This window comes from Prionailurus bengalensis, chromosome B3, assembly GCF_016509475.1.
Source record: "Prionailurus bengalensis isolate Pbe53 chromosome B3, Fcat_Pben_1.1_paternal_pri, whole genome shotgun sequence".
Classification (NCBI taxonomy): domain Eukaryota; kingdom Metazoa; phylum Chordata; class Mammalia; order Carnivora; family Felidae; genus Prionailurus; species Prionailurus bengalensis.
Genome location: NC_057355.1, coordinates 11,292,808 through 11,315,929, shown reverse-complemented (window position 1 = coordinate 11,315,929; position 23,122 = coordinate 11,292,808). Strand labels below are relative to the sequence as shown.

General features: G+C 47.1%; 1 protein-coding gene across 5 annotated transcripts in view; it reads right to left on the bottom strand.

Moving 5' to 3' along the window:
- Nucleotides 1-23,122, bottom strand: part of SLCO3A1 (solute carrier organic anion transporter family member 3A1) — a 311,321-nt gene that overhangs the window by 23,845 nt on the left and 264,354 nt on the right. For all 5 annotated transcript variants that reach the window (XM_043554755.1, XM_043554759.1, XM_043554758.1 and 2 more), the window contains 3 exons: nt 22,442-22,580; nt 9,121-9,296; nt 4,807-4,871 (listed from right to left, as the gene is read on the bottom strand). In XM_043554755.1, coding sequence (XP_043410690.1) covers nt 4,807-4,871; nt 9,121-9,296; nt 22,442-22,580 — 380 coding nt within the window. The remainder of the gene's footprint in view (nt 1-4,806; nt 4,872-9,120; nt 9,297-22,441; nt 22,581-23,122) is intronic.

The following is a 23,122-nucleotide window of genomic DNA, read 5'->3' as shown; positions in this document are numbered from 1 at the left end:
CACTCCTTCAACCACACCTGCCATTGAAACAACCAACCGCGTGTTCCCACTTCTACTCCAAAGCTGCTGGGGAAGCTCACGGAGCCACACTGACCCCTGACACTACAGCCCCTGCTCTATCAACTCCTTTCCACTGGCATTTAAAGCAACAGGAAAAAAATAATCTCCCCTTCACTTCTGGGTCCTACCCTCTCTCCTTATACTCTTCATAGCTAATGACAGTAAAACCTTGGATTGGGAGTAATTTCTTCTGCACAAGACGTCAAAACATTTTTAATCTTTAACTTGATAAATGAGCAATGTCTTCCAATAGGAGTAGTACGCGATGCTGCACATCACATGATCACAACTGAGCCAATGGTTCTCTCTCTCTCCTACCCCTCCCGCCGTTCTCTCTGTGGGATGGTGGGTGATCATCTCCCACGCTCAGATGCTCGGTCTCAGGCCACGATGTTTGGCAGAAATCAGTGATTTTTCAGAACATTGGAAGGTGCCCACAGCTGGCTCTAGTGTATTTTTTGTCACTTCAAAGCACCTATGGGCAGTCCTTTGCTTCTCCATCAAAGAGTAAGCTTAGGAATGCTCTGCTTCATGCTAGGTCAGGCTGCCTGCAGATAGAGACCCTTTCCTCTGCTGCCTTATTGTCAGTTACACTAAATACTGTATATGACAAGAGTTTATCAATACTGTACTGTAGTCAACATCTGTTAGTGATAATGAAAGTCGTCCTACTCAATAACCCTTCTCTCTCTTGTTGCCCTTGCACCAGCCATGAAGGTTTTCAAAGGTAAGTGCAGGTTCATTTATTTTTCTTTGTATTTTCTACTTTCTCAATTATTTTGTATTATATCACAGTATTGTAATCATTTTCATACGAATATCTTTGGGTTGTGGAATGAGTCACCTGAGTTTCCATTATTTCTTATGGGGAAGTTCGCTTTGATATATATGCAAGTGCTTTGGATTACAAGCATCTTTCTGGAACGAATTATGCTCACAAACCAAGGTTTCACTGTATCTGGAAAGAGTGATCTCCCCATGCTGCCCCACTTCCTCACGCTCTCCTAAGGGTGGTGCATCAGAGACTGGCCACAAGTGGCTACTTAAATAAAAATCAGTAATTAAAATTTATAGAAGCCAAGTACTCAATAGCCACATGTGATGCAAATATAGGGCATTTCCATTATTTCAGAAAGTTCTACTGGACAGTGCTGGCCTATGCCACTCCCAAAGTCCCCTCCCTCCTAGTCTTCCTGTTTTAGTAGGTAATGTCCCCATTCATCATGTGATCCAAGCCTTTGTAAGGAGATGTCATTGTGGTTTCTTCCCTCTTACATATTGCAGCAGGTACACTTTCACTCAGAGACCAGGCCTCGAAGGTTCTTCTTCCACCCACCCCTCCCCAGCCTAGGCCATCAGCTACTCTGTTAGACCAGCGGCTTACAGTTCAGTCCGTACATTCTCATTGTCCACACAGTGGACCATGGGCGTTCCTCCAAAACACAACAATCTGGTTAAAGACCATCAATGACTTCGTTTACCTGAGAGATAAAGGTCAAAGCTATTGACAGGGCAGCAACCCTTCCAGGTCATGTTCTGATGGCCACCCATCCTGTCCCATCTTTGGCCAGTGCCTGCTTATCCTGCACACTCTAGCCACACTTGACTTCCTGTGGCCCCAAACGTGGTGCTTCCTCCCAGGCTTGGACTTCCGTAAGTCCCTCCATTATAGCCCTCTCTCCTTGCTCATCTACATAACTCTTGCTCAGTCTTCATGTCTAAGGTAGACGTCACACTGTTTCAGACCCACACCCCTGCCCCATCCCAAGGCGAGGTGAGGGGGCTCCTCCACGTGTCCCCAACTGCACCTGTGTAGACACCATCACCAAGCTGTGATGCTCTACTGAATTCCCATTACCCATACAGGGCCCAAGCACAAAGGTCGACAATGTCATGGAAGCCGATTTCTTGGTTGACCCCTCGTTAACATTAACTGGTGGTTAATCACATCAGGTGCTGCTGCAGGAAATGGAATCAGGCCAACAGCAAAGACTTCTTTGATAAGCTGCTTTTAAGTAAAAGATGAAGCTGTCCTATCCTGCTAGAGCAGAGTTCTCCAGACTGATTTGTGACCCATAAATGGGCAACAAAATCAATAGACTGTGTCATGACCAACTTTTTAAAAAGCATGAAACAGAAAAGAATACACACATATATTAAGGGTATTTTTTGTGTGAGATTTTTGTTCCAGCTGTATTAATGCATATGTATGTGCACACTGGCCCATAATGTAAAACTTCTCTCTGGCTGGGGATCAGTCACAGAAGTTGAAAAATACCACTATAGATAATGCCTGGTTGATTATTCCTGGGGCAGACATATAAATAATGGAATTGCAATGAGGGCAACATACAATGATCCTAACAGTGTCACATTATACGAGCTCTACAATTTTCCATTCTGTCTTCAAGTACCCTCTAATTTTCATTAACATTTCAGAAATATTTTACAAGCCTTTTTTTTTTCCTTTTATGCCATCAAATTATTCCGAAGGGTAACTTTTTTTTTTTTTACCTGCTATATTGAGTCTTTAAGTGTCTGTTTAGAGGTTGAGATTCTCTTACAACAACCCCACAGATGGGGGATTCCCACCTTCCCTGGTGAGCTCGCAATATGACTACTAGGAAGTCATACCCACTTACCTGGGTATGGTCAACGGAGATCTGAACCCACTGGGTGTGCTCGATAAATGTTAGTGTGTTGAATGAATGTATATGCGAAGTGGTTTCACTATTTACAGAAATAAGGGTCCCCAACTTGCTACCTGACGTTACACATTCATGTATCTATTTATCCATCCAAGTTAGGGCAACAAGGGTAAGGCAGGGTGATGCATGCAGACTTTACCCTCCCGAGAAGAAGAAAAGAATCAACCTAATGATTACCCCATGATTATGGAGTTCTACAGGGCACGACAAGTTCCCGGAAGGCCCAAATGTTTTAGTTTGAATTCCTACTAAACTTGTCTTAACTGGGTATCTTCATACCTAGAGCATTTCTGTTTTCCACAAAATCGACCTAAGATAAAAATGCCATTTAGGTCTCCCTAGTTACCCACCTACATGGATTGATAATCATCGGGAGGACTCTGAGACCTTGTCCTGGGCACAGCAGGATGGATCACAGTGACTGACTAGAAATATCTGGCTACAGGTGGAGAAGGGAAGTGAGGAGGTGCACACACCCTTCACTTACCATTCTCCAGGAAGGACCTTGTGAGTGGATCCTTCATATTCTTCCATATATTATACAGGAATTCACCTCATTATAAAAGTAATAGGTACATATGGGGCACCTGGGTGGATCAGTCGGTTAAGCGTCTGACTTCAGCTCAGATCATGATCTCACAGCTCATGAGTTCGAGCCCCACATCAGGCTCTGTGCTGACAGCTCAGAGTCTGGAGCCAGCTTCGGATTCTGTGTCTCCCTCTCTGTCTCTGCCCACCCCCCTCCCCCACCACTTGCACTCTGTCTCCCTCTCTCTCAAAAATAAATAAACATTAAGAAAAAAATTTTTTAAGTCATAGGCACATATATCTTCATTCAAAATTTTAAAACCTCTAGAAAATATTATTTATAACATATTATTCAAAGACAATAATATACCATGTTTGTGTTTAGCTTTCCAATATTTTTCCATGCTTATACTTTAAAAACACTTTAGTATATTATAGACCTTGTCCCCTCCACATGTCATGTGCTCTTTCCAAGTCTATAAATACTTTTCAGAATGTTAAAGGGGAACATAAATCTTAGTGGGATTCCAGATCATAATGGATGTAAATAATTCCAGGCTGCTGGACATTTGAGTTATGGCCAATTTTTCATTTTTTACAAACATTTTCATAAACATTTTCTATAGCTAAGTCTTTGTGCTCATCCACAGTTATATACTTAGAATGAGCAGTTTAATTTTTACACTGAAAATACAGGCCATGGTTATCTCCCTTTGCATATTTATTTACCATTTAATGCCCATTAAAGAAGACCACTATTATTCAAGGAAAAAAAAATGTTACCCTGTCTTGATCTTGGCTTTGACACAAGGATGTTCATAAAGCAACAGAAGTCTAAAGGGAGAAGGGTCAGGCAAGCCTGGCAGCTGGGTTACCTGGCCAGCCTTTTCTGCTTCGCCCCAGCCTGTCCCAGGACCCAGGGAGAACCATGGAATATCCCCATCCTATGTTTTCTCAACTTAAAAATGTCAGGGTTAGACTGAATTCTTTTTATCCATACCAAACCTTGGAATACAGCTTCTGTAGCATGAAGCTTCTGTTTCCCATCCTGGAAACCCAAGGTAAATAAACTCAAGCAGTTTGGAAAAATTTAAAGAGATCAAAGTTTCCATTTGTGAGACACTGTCAGAAGACTTCTCTGTCCTAGCCGGCAGCCCATAATCGAAGCATTTCACAAGCTGCTCGGGGGGTTGCTCAACGAGGGAGCCACATTACACCATCAAATGGTTTTCTCTTTGGTGCCATCACTTTCCCTCCTTATGCTGGTGAGAATCCAGGGTGGCACCAAGACAGGGATTATATAAATGAAAACTCTGTGGTATCCCAGAGACTGCATCGGTCTAAATACAGAGCAAAATTTACAGACTTAACGTTTCTCTTGTTTATTAATAATTATACTTCATAGAAGAAAGAAAAAGACAAGCTCAAGAAGTGGGACAAATTCACGCATATTTACTCACCTGGTCATAAGCATCCAATTCATTATTGAGGGAATAAAGAGCATACATACCCAACAAACGGAGGAGGAGGAACAGGACTCCCAGGGCGTAAGACTTGAGTTCAGGGCTGACTGTCCTACATGCAAAGAGATGAAGAGGAAAAAAAAGATCCTTATCACTCCTCTTCAATTAACAGACCCCAGAGTCATCCATTGCTGTCCATCAGAGCCATTCTCTAGAAATTAATGGTTTTTTTTGTTTTTTGGGGTTTTTTGTTTTTTCTTTTTTTTGCTTTCTCCGTCTAAAGTCTGATAAATAACTGCACTAACAAGTTTAGGAAATTAACAGTGGTTTTTTTTTTAAATAATAAGGCTAATCTTGTCATTGGGAGGAAGACACGCAAATGTGGTCCCTAAAGTCTTCATTTAAAGGCATTTTACTTTTGCCAGGATGGGCAAATATCTTAAGTTGATAGAATACACATATTGGGGAAGTATCAACTGGGAAGACCATTTCTCTGAACGTTTCTCAAACAGCCAGTGCTGTGAACACCCTTGTCCTTCTCAGGTCATTTTGTGATATCAACCAGATGATCGTGGCTTGACACCCCAGATGGGCCACTTGCAGAATAATCCATTTGACTATATCCAGTTTCAATACCCCTTGGTCATGGTTCTTTGTTCTGAATGGACCCAATCACCCTGGCTTTGGTTTATCCAGAATAGTCCCTTAGAATGACCCTCTCGCACATTTTCTAGCACACTCTCAGATTGTAATGTTTTCTGGGATGAGCGTGACAGTAGACGGGGTTTAGAAATGATGACCAATTCTAGACAGAGGGGCCCTCATGGCTAATAACACACCTCTTTCGTAATGCCTCTTACTCTTGAAACAAGTATTAATTCAATGCTTGTCCTCTCTGGGCCCAGGGACTCTTGGTATCTTGTCCATTGTGAGTGCAGTGATGATGTACTGAGTAACATATATGTGGGTGGATCGGTGGGGTGAGCACATGTCTCCCACTCATGACCCAGACCGGCCCTATCTCTGGTGGGGTGGCAAGGGAACATGAAGAGAGAGGTATTTGACGGACTACATACACGTATCCTTCAGGTAATCTTGGACACCACAGGCAGAGAAACTTCCTCTTATCCCATTCCCATTGGGAGTCCCTAGGGGAAATGGGGAGGTAAGCACAGTACTATGTCTCCTGGAAGGACATGGTTAGGCCTAGAGCCAGTCCAGTGTGGCTGAGACTTTGTAAATACCTGGAGCACTTCAGTATGGCCGAAAGACCAGGAAGGCTATGCAATACAGGGAGGACCTAGGCAATCAATTCTGTAGGAAATAAATGTTAGAAACAAAGTTACATTGCAATAGGATATCTAAGTCCACTAGGATATGTAGTACCCAGGACTTAGTAGATAGATTGACTGATAGATTGAGAGATCATTTATCTATTAATCTATTTTAGCTAGAATTAGATTCTAGCTAAATGACCCCAGGAATCATTTATCCAAACATCCAATGCCATCCATCCAATGACCTGGTTTGAGCCTCAGTGGGCATGTCTTTGGCTTGTTGGTAAAGTGGACCAAAAGACACTGTCAAACTAAAACGAACAGAGATGTAGGTTTTACAATCTTGGACATATTTCTAAGATTTTCAGTGAAAACTATAAACGTGTTATTCTTGGGGAAACACCCCTTTCTTCTCAATTGTGAAGAGTGGGATACAGGCAAGTAGGTTAAGACTTTCAAGGAGTGATGGGGAAACCACTCTCTGGCTGATTCAGCCAGATACATGTACAATGTCAATGATAAGATTGATGTTTCTGGACAGAAACACAGCCAGCTCTCTTTAGAATGTGCATGTTACAAAATCCAAGTTCTTCGGAGCTACTATTGGCTCCACGGTTCTGGTTTTTGCAAACCCACTCGAAGGTATTGAGTTGAAAGACACACAAATAAAAGCAAATTCTCCTTTTCAAGAAAACGTGCTGGCGTAATGAGCTAGAATATTGATCCCTTGAAATCTGATTTCCTTTTAGCTATCATGTCACTAGGAATAAAATGAGCAAGGTGCTAAGATCTCTGTTCCTATCCTGTTGAGGAACTTGTTCCCATGGGGGAATCTTCCTTCTCAGATCTACGTAGGAAGAAATGGAGAGTTCAGGTCTGAATGTTATGGAAAGTTCCGGGCAAGGCCAGGGATGGGATCTGAGGTCTACCACTTACTAGCTGACGACCTCGAGAATACTGCTTGCTTAACCACTCCCCGGGCCGCCTCCTCTGTAAAAGGGGAATGGCGATAAGGATGTAAACGAAATTAAAACAGGAGCTCAGTGCTGGCTCTGAAGCGGGGTGCAGCGGGTGTTAGCTTGCATCCTCACCTGTGGATGTTCTGAGAGCTGCTTTACGTGGGCTGCAGTGGGGCCGTCACTCTGGAATGGGGCCAGGGCCGGCATACACCTGGAAGGTGGCCTAGACTGTGCCCTTGTGCCTGCCTGGAATACCTGTGATGGCCAAATGGACTGGGATAGTGACAGAATAAGGTGCTACCCTGGCCATCTCGACGGGGACCACGTGCGAGCCTGGGCCTCCAGCAGGCCCCGGCAGAGCACAGGGTTGTGTGATGGCCGAGGCCCAGCCTAGGTCACGTAGGCCATCTGTTGCTGATCTGTTTAAAGGAATCAAATGTTTCCCGAAAATCCCCAAGAGCTGTTTCTCAAGCTGAGATTTCGAAGTGGTTAAGATTTCAACTTTCTGTGTTTGGTGTGCCAGTCACAAACAGTGAGGTGGTTTTTGCACAGAAGTCACGGGGAGAGGAAACAAGGGGACTAGTCACTGCTCATGGCCGTGAAGGTCATTGTTCCTGAATCTTGGCACCTTTTGTGGGTGACCAACACAATACAACTTCACAGGGATTTCTAAATGAAAAGTCACCCATAACACAGCCATACCTAGGACCTGACGGGTTTTGTCCATATCCATGCTTGACACAGTCAACCTCTGTATAGAATTTAAATGCAACAGTTCACTTCTTAAGGACTTTTCACATTCTTAAGAATTTTTCATTATTCCATTGGGCTATGGTACAGTACTGTAATTTAATTCATTATCCCAATTCAGGTTTTTCTGCTATTATAGCTAACATTGTAATAAAAATCTGCCTGCCCTGAGCTGTTTTTCTGGGAGGGAAGTATTTTCCTAAGTGTTGAAGGGTAGGGTTACCTCATAAAAAAATCTGAACATTTTTATGACTCCTGATTCACAATGCTATATTGCTTCTTTGAAAGGAGTGATAGGCTTTTCAATGCCACCAGCCATAGGTGATTTTACCCAGCCCAGTTTTGCCACAGCCTCGCAAGCGCTAGGTGTGAATGTTGAAAATTGGTTTTTCAAGTTCAGAAAGTATAAAATGGCAATTTGCTATTGTTACCTTAATGCTTCTGCACATTAACAAGGCTTTGCTAATGACCTTCTAGATGACATAAGGGCTTTGGAGAAATGCTCTTCCTCAGGAATTCAGAACAGAGATCAGGAAACATGGTAGGCATGGGGAGAAGGGGAGCAAAGCTAGATACAGAAGCTGGGAATGTGCATTTGTACAGGTCAAGTTCAAGCAGTTCATTCTTGCTTGCTTCTAGCCCCTGGGAGTACCCTGGTCTGTGTAGATAGCTGCATCCCAGTAAGGTGGGTCTGTCTGTTTGGGGTCACTTCCTCCAGTTCGAGACAGACACTGGGGGCCGGAGCATCCCATTTCTAGGTTCCTCACCCAAATCTAGGTAACTTTGGAAACGTAGAAGTTACTCAGAATGTGACTCCACAGTTCACCTTTGAGGCACCTCACTCACCGCCAGGACAGGTCCTGAGAGACCAGATTATGGGTGGTTCCGGACAAGCGCAGTCACTGGTGGCACATGCATGGCCTTGGTGGGACCCACATCACTTCTAGGAGGCTGGCAGGATCAATGACATTGCTCCCGGGCCCGAACTCAGAAATGAGTCTGAGCGAAAATGTGCCCAAGGTCACGTGGCTAATCAGTGGATGAACAGAGGTTGAACTTGGGGGCTTGGCTAGTCCAAGGCCATTTTCCTTTTACTCCAACACTGCTGCTCTCTCTAAAAATCAATGTAGGACCACATTCAAAATCGCCTGCAGGATCTATTCTTGGGAGGATATGAAAGTATCATCTCCCTTGGGGCCATGCTTTCCGGTCTCTATCAAATGTAACTGATTCCTATCAACCTGGGGAAGCTGGCTTGTAAGACTCATGCCACGCCCGAAGTTCGGACCTCCCAGAGAACTGCAGACAAGCACCAGATGGGGACGGGGAGGGCGAAAGGTGAGCCTGGCTCTCTAGTCCCTGGGTCTAAGCTTACCTGATGAGGATGATGACTGAGGGTGTCTGCGCCATTGCCCCGATCATACTGCAGACACACATCACACACAGGAAGGTGAGGAAGGCCTCCTGGCACCCGGGACTGGGGCATTTTCCGGGAACCACAGTTGTGTTCTCGGCCGGGACGGTCGTGAGGCACGCACAGCCGGTGAGATTCTGAAATGGAAGTATTCAGCCCTCTTAACGGGGGGTATCTCCAGTTTCCAAATCCAAAGCCATCCATCAGATGGAGCTGTCACAGCCTAATTATGCATTCTGTGGCATTCCATTAATTAGGCCTGAATAAACGAGTTAGCTTTTTAAGGAGGCTGCGAAACACATGCAAATAAAGGAATATTTACGGGGAGAAGAGCCAATTCCCCATCTCCTGTGTATTTCATCTCCATGCTCAAGAATCCCTCGATAGGCTGTACCCTAGACAAACATGCTCCCCTCCCCCCCGCCCCAAGTACTGTGGAGGAAACTGTGCCTCCACAATAGGATAAAACATTGCCAAATTAACGTTATAATTACTTGCCAATTTGTCCTCTTTTATGCAGTTATAAGTACAATGAAGTGTATTAAAAGAAGTAAATCAGGTAACCTGCATATTGTTGCTGGTTCAGTGCCCAGTGTGGCACTTGGAACAAAGGATGTGCATTGTCAGCCACGAGGTTGCTGCTCCCGTGGTGAGGCGGGAGGGGGGGCAGGTTAATGGGAAAGTTCTCACGTGCCAGGGGAAGCAAAGAGGGCTAAGAGATGCCAGGAGCTTGGAGCAGATCGCGGGCAGCGGACGAAAGCCCAAACCAGACACATTTATTAATACATGATCCAAGGAGGGGGGAAAAAAAAGGCAGCTGCATTCCATTTGATCTTGCGGGTAGATTCTTGCCCAGCTGCCCCTGCTCCCCAGCGAGGTCCGGCCCCAGCTTCATCATCAGAGGAACTTCTGATGGCCAAGGGGAGGGGCAGGGGCCGGGAGAGGCAGTGCCACGTGAGCGCCGAGCCAATTAAGGTTCGATAATAATAGTGCAGAGGCCTTTAATGAATACAAAATGAAAACAATCATAAATGATTCATTGCTTTTCTTCTCAGGACTGCTCGGCTTTCAGAGCACACGCCAAGAAAAATCCTCCTGAGGGTCAAACAAACCCCCTTTGGCTTTCACGTTGCTCGTCCTTGTCCTCCTTCCTCTCCTCTCCTCTCCATTCCCCCTCTCGCCCCTTTTCTTTTCCCACAGAGCAGAGCACAGATAGGGGCTTTTCTTATCCCATCAAGTCACATGGGATGTTTTCAGGGATGTCCAAAAGCCCTTCTGTGCCACGCTCCCCGCCCCATCAGAGCCACCTGGCTGCATCCTGCCCAGGGGCGCTTACCCATGTGGGCAGACGTGGTGTGGGGCTGGATGCTTCTTCCTAAGCATCGTGCCAAGAGCAGGTGCCTCTGTATAAGTGGCCAGGTTACAGCACCCCACGGTGTTTACTGTAATTCCCATGGGAGATGCTGAGATCTTGGCCCCCTGGCCCTTCCCACACACCTCTGCCCAAGGGCTCTTGCTAGCTCTTCTGTAAAACCTCCACCTCCTGGGAGGCCCCCCACTGGCTGAGCCAGCCCTGAGCCAGGGTTTTTCATGGGCCCCGAGGGGCCCCTGTATGAGGGCACACTCTATGCACCACTGAGGGACCTTCCCACACTCCTGGAGGAGGCCTCGTGGCTCCCGGGATAAAGGAAGACCATGTCTTATGCACACTGTCCCGAGTGTTTCACGGTGCTGAGACAGAGCAGGTAACTCTTAGCAGGTGGTTTTAGAATGCCTAGGCGAATGAATCCTCATCTGCATTTATCAGGAGGCAGGGCTGCTCCCCAACGACAACCTAAATGTCACCTTTCTTCCTGCCCAGGAGAGGAAACTATACCCCCCTCTGCCCAGACCCCAACTGCACAGCCAAACTTCCCTCGCTGTTTACACCCACCACCTCCATCTCATTCCCCAAGCTCCCCCTCACTCCAGGGGGCTTCTGTCCCCACACGCGGGAACCGGATCATGCTAAGATCTCCGGGGGCCTCCATAACCCGACCCCACCGTCCACTTTTCTCTTACGGGGGCCCCCAAGAGCATGTGCCCGTGAACCACTCCCCTCCCTGGCTTCCATAGCCCATGACCGTCCCAGACCCACGTTTTATGTCCTGTCCCAAGGCTCTAAGCATGTCGCCATTTCCACACTAAATCCAGGAACAAATGCCCCAAGCTGGATTCTGCACTGTCAGCGTGGCAGTCTTCCCCATCTACATCTGGGAACTACTTCTCTGGAATCCCCCTCCCTGCAGGGGTGACAGCTGGTCGGGAGGGGAACACGGGTGAGATTTAGAAGGCAGAAGTGAAGCAGAGGCCACTACGCTCTGAAGGTCAGACACAAGGATGATACCCGCAGAGGTGCCCAGAAGGTGCCAGCTGGCCCTAGCATCCGTATTTGCACCCGCCCTCTTTTCTATCTGCCCTGCTGACAGCACAGATCTATGCCCACCTCTCCCGATTCGGCTGTCCACCTGCTGACATGGTCAGCATCCCTTTCGTCTCACAGACAGTCATATGAACACAGCTTCTTGGGATTTTCCCACAAGCCCCCCCTCTTACCCACATCAGCTGGTGCTTCTGGGGATGGCAAAGATTGGTCTTGTGATTCTTCGAGACTTTAATTCCTCAACTCTCCCACGTTCACGTAAGCTCTATTTCCTACACTCAATTCTTTTATTTCCAAAATACCTGTGGGTGCTGCTTTCCGGACCAAACCCAGACAGATGTACATCCCCCCGCCCCAACCTCCACTCCCTCTACATCTCTTGCCCGAGAAATGGTGTCTCCGGACAGCAGGTGGGAATTCTGGACCCTGCTCCTTACTGCCACGTCTGATTCATCTTCCTCACGACTATGAGGCTAATGAGGCCAGACATCATTGTAGTTTTGCTCCCTAATTTATCCTCAGCTCTAGAGAACAGGGCTTGGCTCATGACAGGGATTCATCAGCTGTTTATTGAATAAATGGATAGATCTCAAGGCCTATTCATTTCACCGTATCCTAAGTCCTTCTCAGACCCTCAAATCCTTCTGTCTCTGATCCCTGTCATAGCCTGAGAGAAAAGACAGATTCAGGTGTAGGGGGCTAAGAACCACATATACCCAAAGAATGCACACGTATAAATGAGGAACAGTCCCCTCCAGGATGGCTGTAGTCTTGCTTAGTCAACCACCCTAGGAACTGAGCTCTGATTCACATAGCCTCTTAGGACTATGACGTGAGTCCTGCAGCTGAGTGATCAGGGCCAGAACCTGGTGAATAAACCCTGTGACTGGAGAGCTTTGTTTAAGAAGTAATCTGTAATTGGGACCTATTACAGTAGGTCTAATCTAAGACTCAGTCTTAGATTTTTGCCCAATACCTAGATTAGGGCCCAACTGCATCATATTTACCATGATAGGAAAACTGCCTGGCTCCTCTCTGCTCTGAGAAAATCCCTTCTGAAATGGAGCCACTCTGGATTAGGTCTGTGTTCCTGCTCTAATGGAAGGGGATAAAAATGAGACATCTTTATTTCAGACTATCTGACACAGGGATTGCACAGCTCTGTCTGGTCCGGGGAGGGGATGAGTGTGTCCCCTAAAGTCAATGTCCTGGGAATGGAGTGAGTGGGCAGCAGAGTTGAGCCAAGACAAGGGACAGAGGCGATGGCACACAAAGCCAGGGGAAGGGATGGGACGAGAACAGGCCAAGGGCAGCTGCAGTCCGACTGGACAGAAATGAAGCATTTGTAGGGTCATTAACACCACAAGAGCAGAAGTAAGAAATGCAACCAGGGCAGATGTCGTCTGGCAAGTGGCCAGGAGAGAAGCTGGAGATGGCTGGGTCCCTCCCAGAGGCTGTAGGCAAATCTGTATTTATTTATTCAGACTTAACTTAGTTGAGAAGAGCTGTGGAAGAGGCTGGGGAGGAGATAAGCCAGAGGGTCGGAGCAGGGACATGGATGGGACTCGTTTCTGGGCAGAGGACTCAGTCCAACACAATGACAGCATCTGGAAATGCTGGGTGGTCCCACGGTCTGGGGGGGAGGGGGACAGGCACCTGGGACATTCCTGCGACCCTTCCAAGAGGGAAATCTAAGGGAACATGCTGGGCCTGTGGTCACACGGCAAGAGAGAGTGTAACATCCTTCATTTGGGCTTAGGTGACACAAGAGATGGACCTGCGTGTCGTGCTAGAGGGGCTGTGGGGACTCTGGCCACAGAGGCAGCTATGTGAGAAGAAACGTCCACCCAGATGTCCACGTGTGGTGGGAGGAACCACAGATGAGGACACAAGGTTTCACCTTCCCCAGGGTGCGTAACTGTAAGAGACGACTTTCCTCCTGGGGGCTTTCAGACTGCCATCCCAAATAGAAAGGAAGCGGGGGGAACAGCCCTTCTTCTGCTGATATTAACCGGGCATCCACGCGGGAACCCCTAAACTTGCAAAAGTTCTGAGGAGCAGGAAGCTTGAAAATACAGAGATAACCTGGATGTGACAGAACGATTCACTTTACTAAGGAGATGACAGAGACTAGGATCCTAATTCTCACCCTGTCTGTATAGAACAGTTCCATCTGGCCAGTCCAAAAAGCAGATGGATCTCAGAAGCCACCTGTAGACAGTCATGGCCTGAATCAAGTGCTGTCCCTGGCAGTCCCCAGTATATTTCACTGTTGACAAAGTGCACTAGGCTCTGGGAGATTGGTGCATCATTCCTGACCTGGAAAACGTCCAATTTTCCACTTCTGTTTCAAAGGAACGTCTTCCTGGCTCACCAACCTAGGGGAAGGAGTTACATTCTCTGTCTGGCGCCACATATTGGGGTGGGAGGTGGGAGCAGGACCTGGCTTTCTTGGAAATAAGTGCCTCCTGACATAGCATGTTGATAACCAGACGACCACTGTGCTCGCACAGGAGGCCAGGCAAAGCTTTGGAACCAGCGGTAACCCAGAGGACAGAAGGGGACTCACTTGTAAATTCTATAAGAACTTATCCTACAGACAGATGGGCCCGCACACAACATGACGTAAGTACAATGTGAGCCACAACACTGTTTGCAAGACCCAAAGTTATGCAGCGATCTGAACACCCATCACAGGGGCTGGTTAAACAGGTTCCTACGGATCCAGGCAAGGAAAGACCACGTAGCCATAAGAAAAAAAAAAAAAAAAAAGATACAAGAGTGTTCTTCCCGTATGGATATAGAAAGAACACCAATATAAATTATTAACCATAAAAAACCCACAAACAACAAGGTATGGAATAAGAAAGACCTTGGATATGCGTTAAAATCCAGAAGGAGACACAAGGAACTAATCATAGTAATTACCTACTTGGCAGAGCAGTGGGTTGGAAAATAGGTGAACAGGAGACAGAGTGCAAAGGAGAGATACCACTCCCTCTTTTTTATATTTTTTGACTTCTGAACAATACAAATACATCATCTATCAAAAAAATGAACTCCAGAGCATTAGAAAATAAAGAAGAAATCAATGAAGAGTAGTCGCTGAAAATCGTACTCCTATTCTACATTCAGTCATTAATTTAGACTGAGAAATGTTTCCATTCACATATAATGATGGGGATAAATAATTGCAATAAAGCTGGAGACCATGAAAATAGAAAAATTACTCTTTAGAATCTCGGATTAATTTTCTATTGACGAAGGAAATCAGAAGCATGCTATTTTTGATGGCTCCTATTATAAGGAAAAAAAAAAAAAGACTTATCTGCAACGTTTCGAAAATACCAGCAAATGAAGTTGTTTGTGTTTGCTTCTTGGATCAATTAATTGCACAAATAAAACTGATTTCTAGGTTGAAAGATGACTTTTGCGAGGGGACAGGTATGGGGGTGATGAAGTGATTTGTACTGAGAGCCTGCTGCGAAATGTGGAAAGGTAGAGAGTATTTATTTATTCCCCCCAATTCTGGAATATTCTTTCCGGTTTTCTTTCTGTAATGTATTCAGTTACGAGGCACAGAAATGGCCATTTCTATTAAAACTCGGGCTCCAGTCCTGTGCTTTAAAGGAGAGTTTGTTACAGAGAATGCTAGGACGCACAGTGCTCTGTCCCACTTCTGTCTGTGAGACCTCTGATCCCTTGTCATCACATCCTGATAAGGGGACGGCAGAGGGCTGCCATACCACCACAAAACACTGGGACCTTTTCCTTCCAGTGACAACGCACTCCTGTGCGTCCTAGACACTTAACAGTTCCTTTCATGATTCGACGGAGTTCCTCAGACACCCTCCTGTCGTTTATTACTGTCCTTTGGTAGCTTGGACTCTCTTCACCTCATTGACCCAACCCAAGCTGGCATTTTTAGGTAACGACCTCAACGCTCATCGCAAAGTGCAGGACAGCCCACGTGCCTAGAGGCAAAGGGGATATTGAAAAACTCAAGAAGAAATAGACTCTCTTGTTCCCTTTCAGGGTCACTGGCTGAAGGATAATGGCCAGGGAGAAAAATTCTCAGATGAAAGCAAGACCTCCGTCCACCTTTCGCTCCCATCACTGGTAACGTAGGAGCCAGAGCACATCCGGGCAGAGCCTTAATTATCTCCTGCAGGAAGGGGAGGAAAGGGCTGGTCTCCGGGGAGCAGCAAGGCCCACGCTTTGCTCCAGCCACCTCGGGAAGGAAGTGTGGGCAGGACACAGAAGGGGAAGGATGTGGCTGCTGCTAGGAGTGAGCATCACGTCCCTGTGTCTCTCCCTCTTGCTCTCTCTCCTGCACACGGGATCTGTCCCCGTATCGCAGAGCCCAGGCCTTCCCACCAGCCCCGCACTCACACACAGTCCATGCTGGAATATCCTTCCGGGCCTTTCCACCGCCTGATACCCACTCCTCCTACACGAGAAGCCTCCCCTGCCACTATTCCTCCTCTGGGGGGGAAAACATCTGCACCCCTCCCTCGCAGCTCCGCCCGCCCTGAACCAATCCCTGCGTGAGCGGGTTTACACTCTGGGTTTCCTAATCTCTCCATGTGTCTGTGTCTTCCTCTTATGGGCACGTAACCACCTATCCTTTACTGTCAGGTTATTATCTTTTCATAAAAAAAAAAAAAAAGTTTTGTTTCCTTATTGAAAAAAGGATACGTGCTCATTTTGGATCATTTAGTAGTTTGCAGAAAATGTGAAGGAAACATGAAAATTAATGCTTCAGTCTCTAGCCAGAGGTAATGTGCTGTGAGCAGCTGGGTGTACATCTTCTGTATAGGTCTTGCCACGTAAAGATATACAAGTGTTTGGATTTTTTTCCTTTTCTTTACTGAAAGGGATCATAATCTGGTATATTGTTTTATAATATGCTCGTTTCACTTAATAGGTTAGCTGTTGCTCGTGGGTGTTCCTTTGTACATAATTCTATCTGTACGTTGTATCTCATCTCACAGTAAACATGAGCTCCTACCTTTCTAGCTCTATTTCTTTTCTTTTTTTTAGTTTATTTAAAATTTATTTTTTTAATGTTTAATTATATTAGAGAGACAGAGTGTGGGCAGGGGGAGGGGCAGAGAGGGAGACACGGAATCCGAAGTGGGCTCCAGGCTCCGAGCTGTCAGCACGGAACCCGACGTGGGACTTGAACCCACGAACCATGAGATCATGACCTGAGCCGAGTCGGATGCTTAACCAACTGAGCCACCCAAGTGCCCCTAAAATTTTTTTTAAATATTTTTGAGAGAGGGAGAGAGACAGACAGACAGACATGGAGAGGGAGGGAGAGGATGAACAGGGGTGGGGCAGAGAGAGAGGGAGACACAGAATCCAAAGCAGGTTTCCAGACTCTGTCAGCACAGAGGCTGACGTAGAACTTGAACCCATGAACCACAGATCATGACCTGAGCCAAAGTTGGATGCTTAACCGACTGAGCCACCCAGGTGCCCCTATCTATTTAAGTAGTTTCTATACCCGACGTGGGGGCTTTTGAACTCCCAACCCCGAGATCAAAAGTTACACGCCTTTCCACTGAGTCTGCCAGGCGCCCCCCCAGTTCTCTATTTCTAGTGCCTCGTCCAGGCCCTGAGATATAGTAGGGGTTCAGGTGGCAATGCCCTAGCAGAAGTCACATCTTCTGACAAGCCATCGCCTGAACGAGTACACACTTTTAAATCCGTTCTGACAAACGGGGCCAGGCTCTGTGAGAGGGCTTGCAAACTCCACACCTTTGAGGGCAAGACAGGAAACAGGTAAGAAAACTGGCACAGGTGTAGGGAGTAGCCAGTGGTGGGGACTACGGCTAAGAGGAGATCAAATGCCTTGTTTGTGGGTTTGACCATTTCTCAGCTCCAGCCCGTCGCTGCCCTGCGAGGGTGCCAGGGCCGAGTCAGCTCTCATCCAACTTCTAGAGAGAGGCCAGGAACCCAGATCTGTGTAGGAAATGCGCAGGCCATTTGAACCTTGCTTCAGGACACAGTAAGCACATCCGTAGGGCAGAGAGGGTGTATAAGCAATCGATTCGTTTCTTCTGTACTTCGCAGACACAGCACCTCCAGTCTCCAGTTCAGTTTCCTGAGTGCTTGACCACACAAAGGTGAGAAGGGAAAGGACGTCGAAGGCTGGATGTTCAGCGTCAGCTTGGACACTGTTTCTCGAAAGATAAAAACTTAGGAACCCATCCCTTCTCCTGGAGTAGTGGTTCTCAACTGTGGGGGATCCTGCCCCCAACCACAACCTGTAGAAGTATCTGGAGACATTGGCGGTTTCACAAATGGGCAGGCATTGCCAGTGGCATCTGGTGGGTAGAGCTCAGAGATGCTGCTGAAGACAGATACAGCCCCAAATGTCAGCAATGCCAAGCTGGAGATGCTCTGTAGGGGGCACAGTGGTTCTCAACCTCTGTTACATTCTAGAAACATTTGGTGTGGGGCAGGGGGAGGGTGCTTTCAAAAGATACAGATACCTGGGTCCTATCCCACAGTAAGGAAATCAGACTTTCTAAGGATGAGGCTCAGGCCTCATATTTTAAAAGCTCTCAAGTAATCCTAATAGGGAGGCAGGGATGAGATCCATGACGGTCAACAACAAACTGCCTGCGTGTGTCCATAATGGGTCCCCCGCCCTTCCCCTCCCCTCCACCCCTCCACAGAACTGGCTCCAGGCTCTTCTCAAATAGGTGCCCGACACATATCCATTGCCTGAATGGGGGGGGGGGGGGTTGCCTGAATGGGGGGGGGCATAGATTAGTCGTCTCTCATTAGTCGCCTACAAACTGCTGTGCTGGACCTATATTGACTTCCAACGTTCTATTGGTGGCTGATACAAGCCTTTTTGTTTGTTTGTTTTAGTCGATTATTCAGTACATCAAAAGGATACAACTTCCAGCAGTCAGTCAGCAGCATACCAACACACTTTCTGTTGGAATAATTACTTCTGAGAGTGAAAGGTACAGGAACAATCTGGGCAATATATCCATGCCAAAGGAAGCTTACAAAATTAACTCGCAATCTTTTTCGTCACCCCTCCCAGTCGTATGCAAGGAGACGAATTAGAAATTGTGCATTCAATGCGATCCTGGAAACTTTCATTGCTGTCACTCAAGGAGACAGGCAATAAGAAAATAAAATACAAAACCCAAGCCAGGGCGGCAAGGAAAGTCTAACATCAGCAAACCACTAATGCCAACCAGATTTCCCTATAATCAGAATTATGTGACTGGTGACATATTCACATTTAATAGAGTTATGGGAAATTTTCACAGGTTCTGATGGAAGTTATAAGTGGGTGAGACATGAACAAGGACTGGAGCTTTAGTGTTAAAATCTGCATTGGCCAACCTACTGGCCTGCCAAATGCTATTCAAGGAAGTAGTATTCTCACCCATGGCTTCCCGGGGACAGCACGGGGCCTCCAGCCAGGTGTTCAGGAAGCCTGGGGCCTTTATCCAGAGCCATGGCTGGCACTGGAAATGCAAGGGTCCATAAGAAAACCCCAACCCCATTGCTGGACGCTGGAGCCCAGTGAAGGAGATGTGGAGTCAACAAGCTGTTCTTGGGGACTGGGGAGGGAGGGTCTGACCTTGCAGGACAGAGAAGGTGCCGGAGGACTCTGCAGGATGAGGTTCTAATGCAGCCCTGGAAGAAGTAATAAGCGGGGAAGAGGCTTCTCAGCTGCAGAAAAAGAACTACTGTGCATCTGAAGGGCTTAAGGGAAGACTCTCCTTGAGAAAAGGAGCAGCATGTGCAAAGGCCCGGAGGTATAAAAGGAGCAGCGTGTGCAAAGGCCCGGAGGTATAAAAGGAGCAGCTCATGACAAGACCTGGAGGTAAGGGAGAGCTGGGTGTGTCAGAGGAACCCCATGAAGTTCAACATAGTAAGTCGTTCTTCAACAGGTGGGAGAAGTGGGGAGGTTGAGGCTGCAGAGGCAGCAGGGCCAGCCTGTGAGGGCAACGTCCTGACTGGAGCGCATGAATGAAGTCCTTTCAAGGAAGAAGAAGGTAAGCATCCCCAAGAGGTCAGTCGCAGAGTCAGAGGAAGACACCGGGTTTGGGGTCAGACCAATCCACATTCCAATGCCACCACCACCATGCTCTGCGTGAGCCGGGGCAAGTGACTAGTTTGTCATCAGGAGTGAAAATAACACCTCCCTCCCCAGGTTGCCGGGAGGATTGACGGGAAAACGCACACAGGGCCGGGGGTGCAGGGGTAAGAATGGCTGCGCTCACACCTGGAAAGCTAGAGGACTCCAGCAGACGGTGAAGGAATAATAAGGAAAAAGGGAAATTGGGAAGACGGATGAGGAAGGCTTCAGCTTGTGGAAGAGCTTTTTTGAGAGCTTGGAGGCAAGAATTGGGAACGAAGGAGGGAGCGAATGTACCAGGAATATAATCCACCATTTGGCATTTCCCCAAAATACTGCAGCAGAGATTTAGAAGATTGAAATTGCTTTCTGCTCATTTTTGGATGGTGGCCTGAGATTTCTTTGGCTCCAGGCCAAGCCGTCACGGACCACGAGTGACATGTGGAAGGCCTGTTGCCTGGCCCACGCAGGCTCTTGAAAAAGTTTGCTGCTGTCGCGGCCTCTACAGTTAGGGTTGTTTTCAAGGCTAGGTTGTCACAAGGACCCCTTTCCGGGATAGGCGTGGCCTCATCGACCTGTTGACAGCCAGGACATCCTGAGATCTGCCTCCATGGAGGAGAAATGTGACTCCCACCCGGTCCTGGGGCCCGGGGCTACCTCAATCTCTGACTTGTAATCGCGGGAGGAGAACCTCTCTGATTTGCCTGCACCCCAGCAGATGATAGGAGGCCTTAGGAGGCCTCCAGCAATGTGAGGAAAAGGCAGGTGTCTGGAGAAGGAACAGTATATCCAGAAGGAATCAGAGAAGCTCACTATCCAATAACTGCATTCCACACATTCCTGTTTCAGCAGCTGCAAAGACTCAATGGCCAGCGAGGCTCTTATTCAGTAAGACTTGTACATGCAAGATCAAGGGATATGCAATTTTTAAGACAATTTTTTTTTTTTTTGGCTGTCAGAGAATGCTCTGGAATAGAGACCTGTTTGGTCTCAGGATAGCAGCCTATACTGAGTCAATTTAATTCCTAAAGCAGGACAAGAAGCAAAACTGATTTACATAACTTTTTGGCTATTAAGATGTTAATAAAATTGTTGTCATGAAAAAGAATAGCTTGTACTTTTATTTTAACCATTCACAAGGCCCCATCCCATTTTAAAATTCGTTTCCAGTCACATAAAGAAATTGCTTTATCATCTAATTAAAAAAAAATCAGTTTCTCTCCACCACCACCACCACCACCACCATCCCCCCACCATCGGGATTTATTTTCTCAATAGAAAAATGTTAATAACTGGCCAGGAATCTAAATGTTAAAAGCAAAGAAAAATGAAATCTTTGGAGATGAAAATAAGTGATCGATTTCTCTTCCTTCAGAGCAATTGCTGCCTCTAAAAGATACAGAATGTGAGCAGGACAAGAAACAAATAATTCCAACTCTAAATTCCTCTAAAGCAGCCACCTAGCCTTTTTCTTATCTTTCTCTTCATCTATGCATTCCTGAACATTTACAGAGCACTCCTGGATGACAGCCCTCACTCGGGAAACTCACAGATCAAAGCAGACGACAAATACGTTTAGCAGATCACTGCAGTGAAATGAGAGAGAAGCCTTCAGGAGAGACAGATCAGAGAACCACAGAGGCAAGAACATCAAAGCTAAAGAAGAGAAGGGATGTTTTCACAGAGAAGGGGGAATTCGAGTAGGGTACCGACAGTTGAATAGGAGTTGTCCAAATGGGGAGAGAAGTGTGAAAAGGCATACACGTTGTGTGGGGGAAGCTGAATACCACAAACTAAAAGGAAATAGAGCTAGAGAGAATGGCTGAGAACAGACTTGCGCTGAAGGCACATACAAAGCCAGTTCAGTGCCTAGATCTTATCTCATAGGTGACAGGGTAGCATTAGACAGGGTCCTCTGCAGTGTTGCAGACATCATTTCGGCTGCAGTGTAGAAGATGGGCCAGAAGGGGGCCACCCTGAGCTGTGGGGACAGTTGGGCAACTGCCACACTGGTCCAAGGGAGAGACCAGGAGGGCTGGCACCAGGGCAGTGGTGATGTGGATGCAGAAGACAGGCAGGTGTATAAGCATGACTTGGTGACCAGTCAGTCCCTTAGCATCAGGTTTTCAAGCAGAGAACATGGAAAACGGCAGGCTGATAGCCAATTGGAAAATTCATACTGACAAGGGGGGAAAACAAAAAACAGTTTGGGGGGGGGGATGGGTAAAAGTGGGAGGTATCTAGTTGAGAATAATAAGGCAAAGGAAACGGAAAAGGAAGAGGTTGAATTACTGTCAGATAGTCTCAGGTTTAGAAGAAGACTTCTCTGATAAATGGTATTCTAGCCTTCCTTTACATACTTCTGTTGATGGGGAGCTCATTACCGGTAGAGTCAGGCTATTCCACTGACACCCTTTGTGAGTGTCTTGAACCATAATCTTTTTCTCTGGCTCCATATGTACAGCTTCCTTTGCAATTTTTTTTTAACTTTTGGTTGCTCCGTGACACTTTCTGGAAACCTACTTGATTTAGCAGGAAGGCCTGAAACACCCGGCAGTCTACCCACTCTGCTGAGGATCCTCCACTGGACTGCGGTAGAGTCTGGGAAACAGTCACAGGGCAGGAACACAAAGTATAGAACACACGTGGTGGCCCACTGCTGCCCTTGACCGTGGGTTTTAAACTACTCTGTCTGCCCGCGTCCCCTGCCCCATCCCCTCCGGTCAGAAAATCACCAATACCGTGCTGTTGCAGCCAGCGAAGCAGGCAGACAGGTAGGTGATGCCATCTGCCCCACACACGGGAGTGAAGGAATCGGTTTGGCATTCACAATTTTTATTGCAGGGTGAGTAGGGGTCCAGGGCCACGCCAGGCGCTGAGCTGGAAAAGAACCGAAACATGGAATCCATCAAAGGAACATCAATTTCGATTGGATCGCTCCGCCCACTGCTGTGATGAGTCACCTGGCACCCCTGCCTTCTCCTCCTCGGCTCTCCCCCCTCCCCGTCCCACAAGCACCGGCCTGGCGCCTCTGTGGAGACACCGCGCAGGCGCAGAAGCAACGGTGCCAGGCTGCGCGCTTCCTCTGCCCGGAGGCGGAAGAAGCCTCTTCTTAGCCTTTGCACCAAAGTGCCCTCTGGGCTCAGCTCCGGGCCACCTCCTCCAGGGATGCTGCTCATGGTTGCTGCAGCTCAGCCCGTTCCTCCTTCCCTGACCCAGCAACTCCTCCTGGCAGAGCTGAACACAGACTTCTCCCTTTTTCCGGGCAGTCCTGGTCTCTGTTTTGTCCCTCCCCAGCAGGCAGTACGCCTCACGATGCTTAACAACAACTAGACTGGCTTCCATAACTATCGTCTGTGTGATTCAACTTCCTGAGAAAAAGAACACGAGTTATTTTAAATTTCCTTTTGTACCATTAAAGG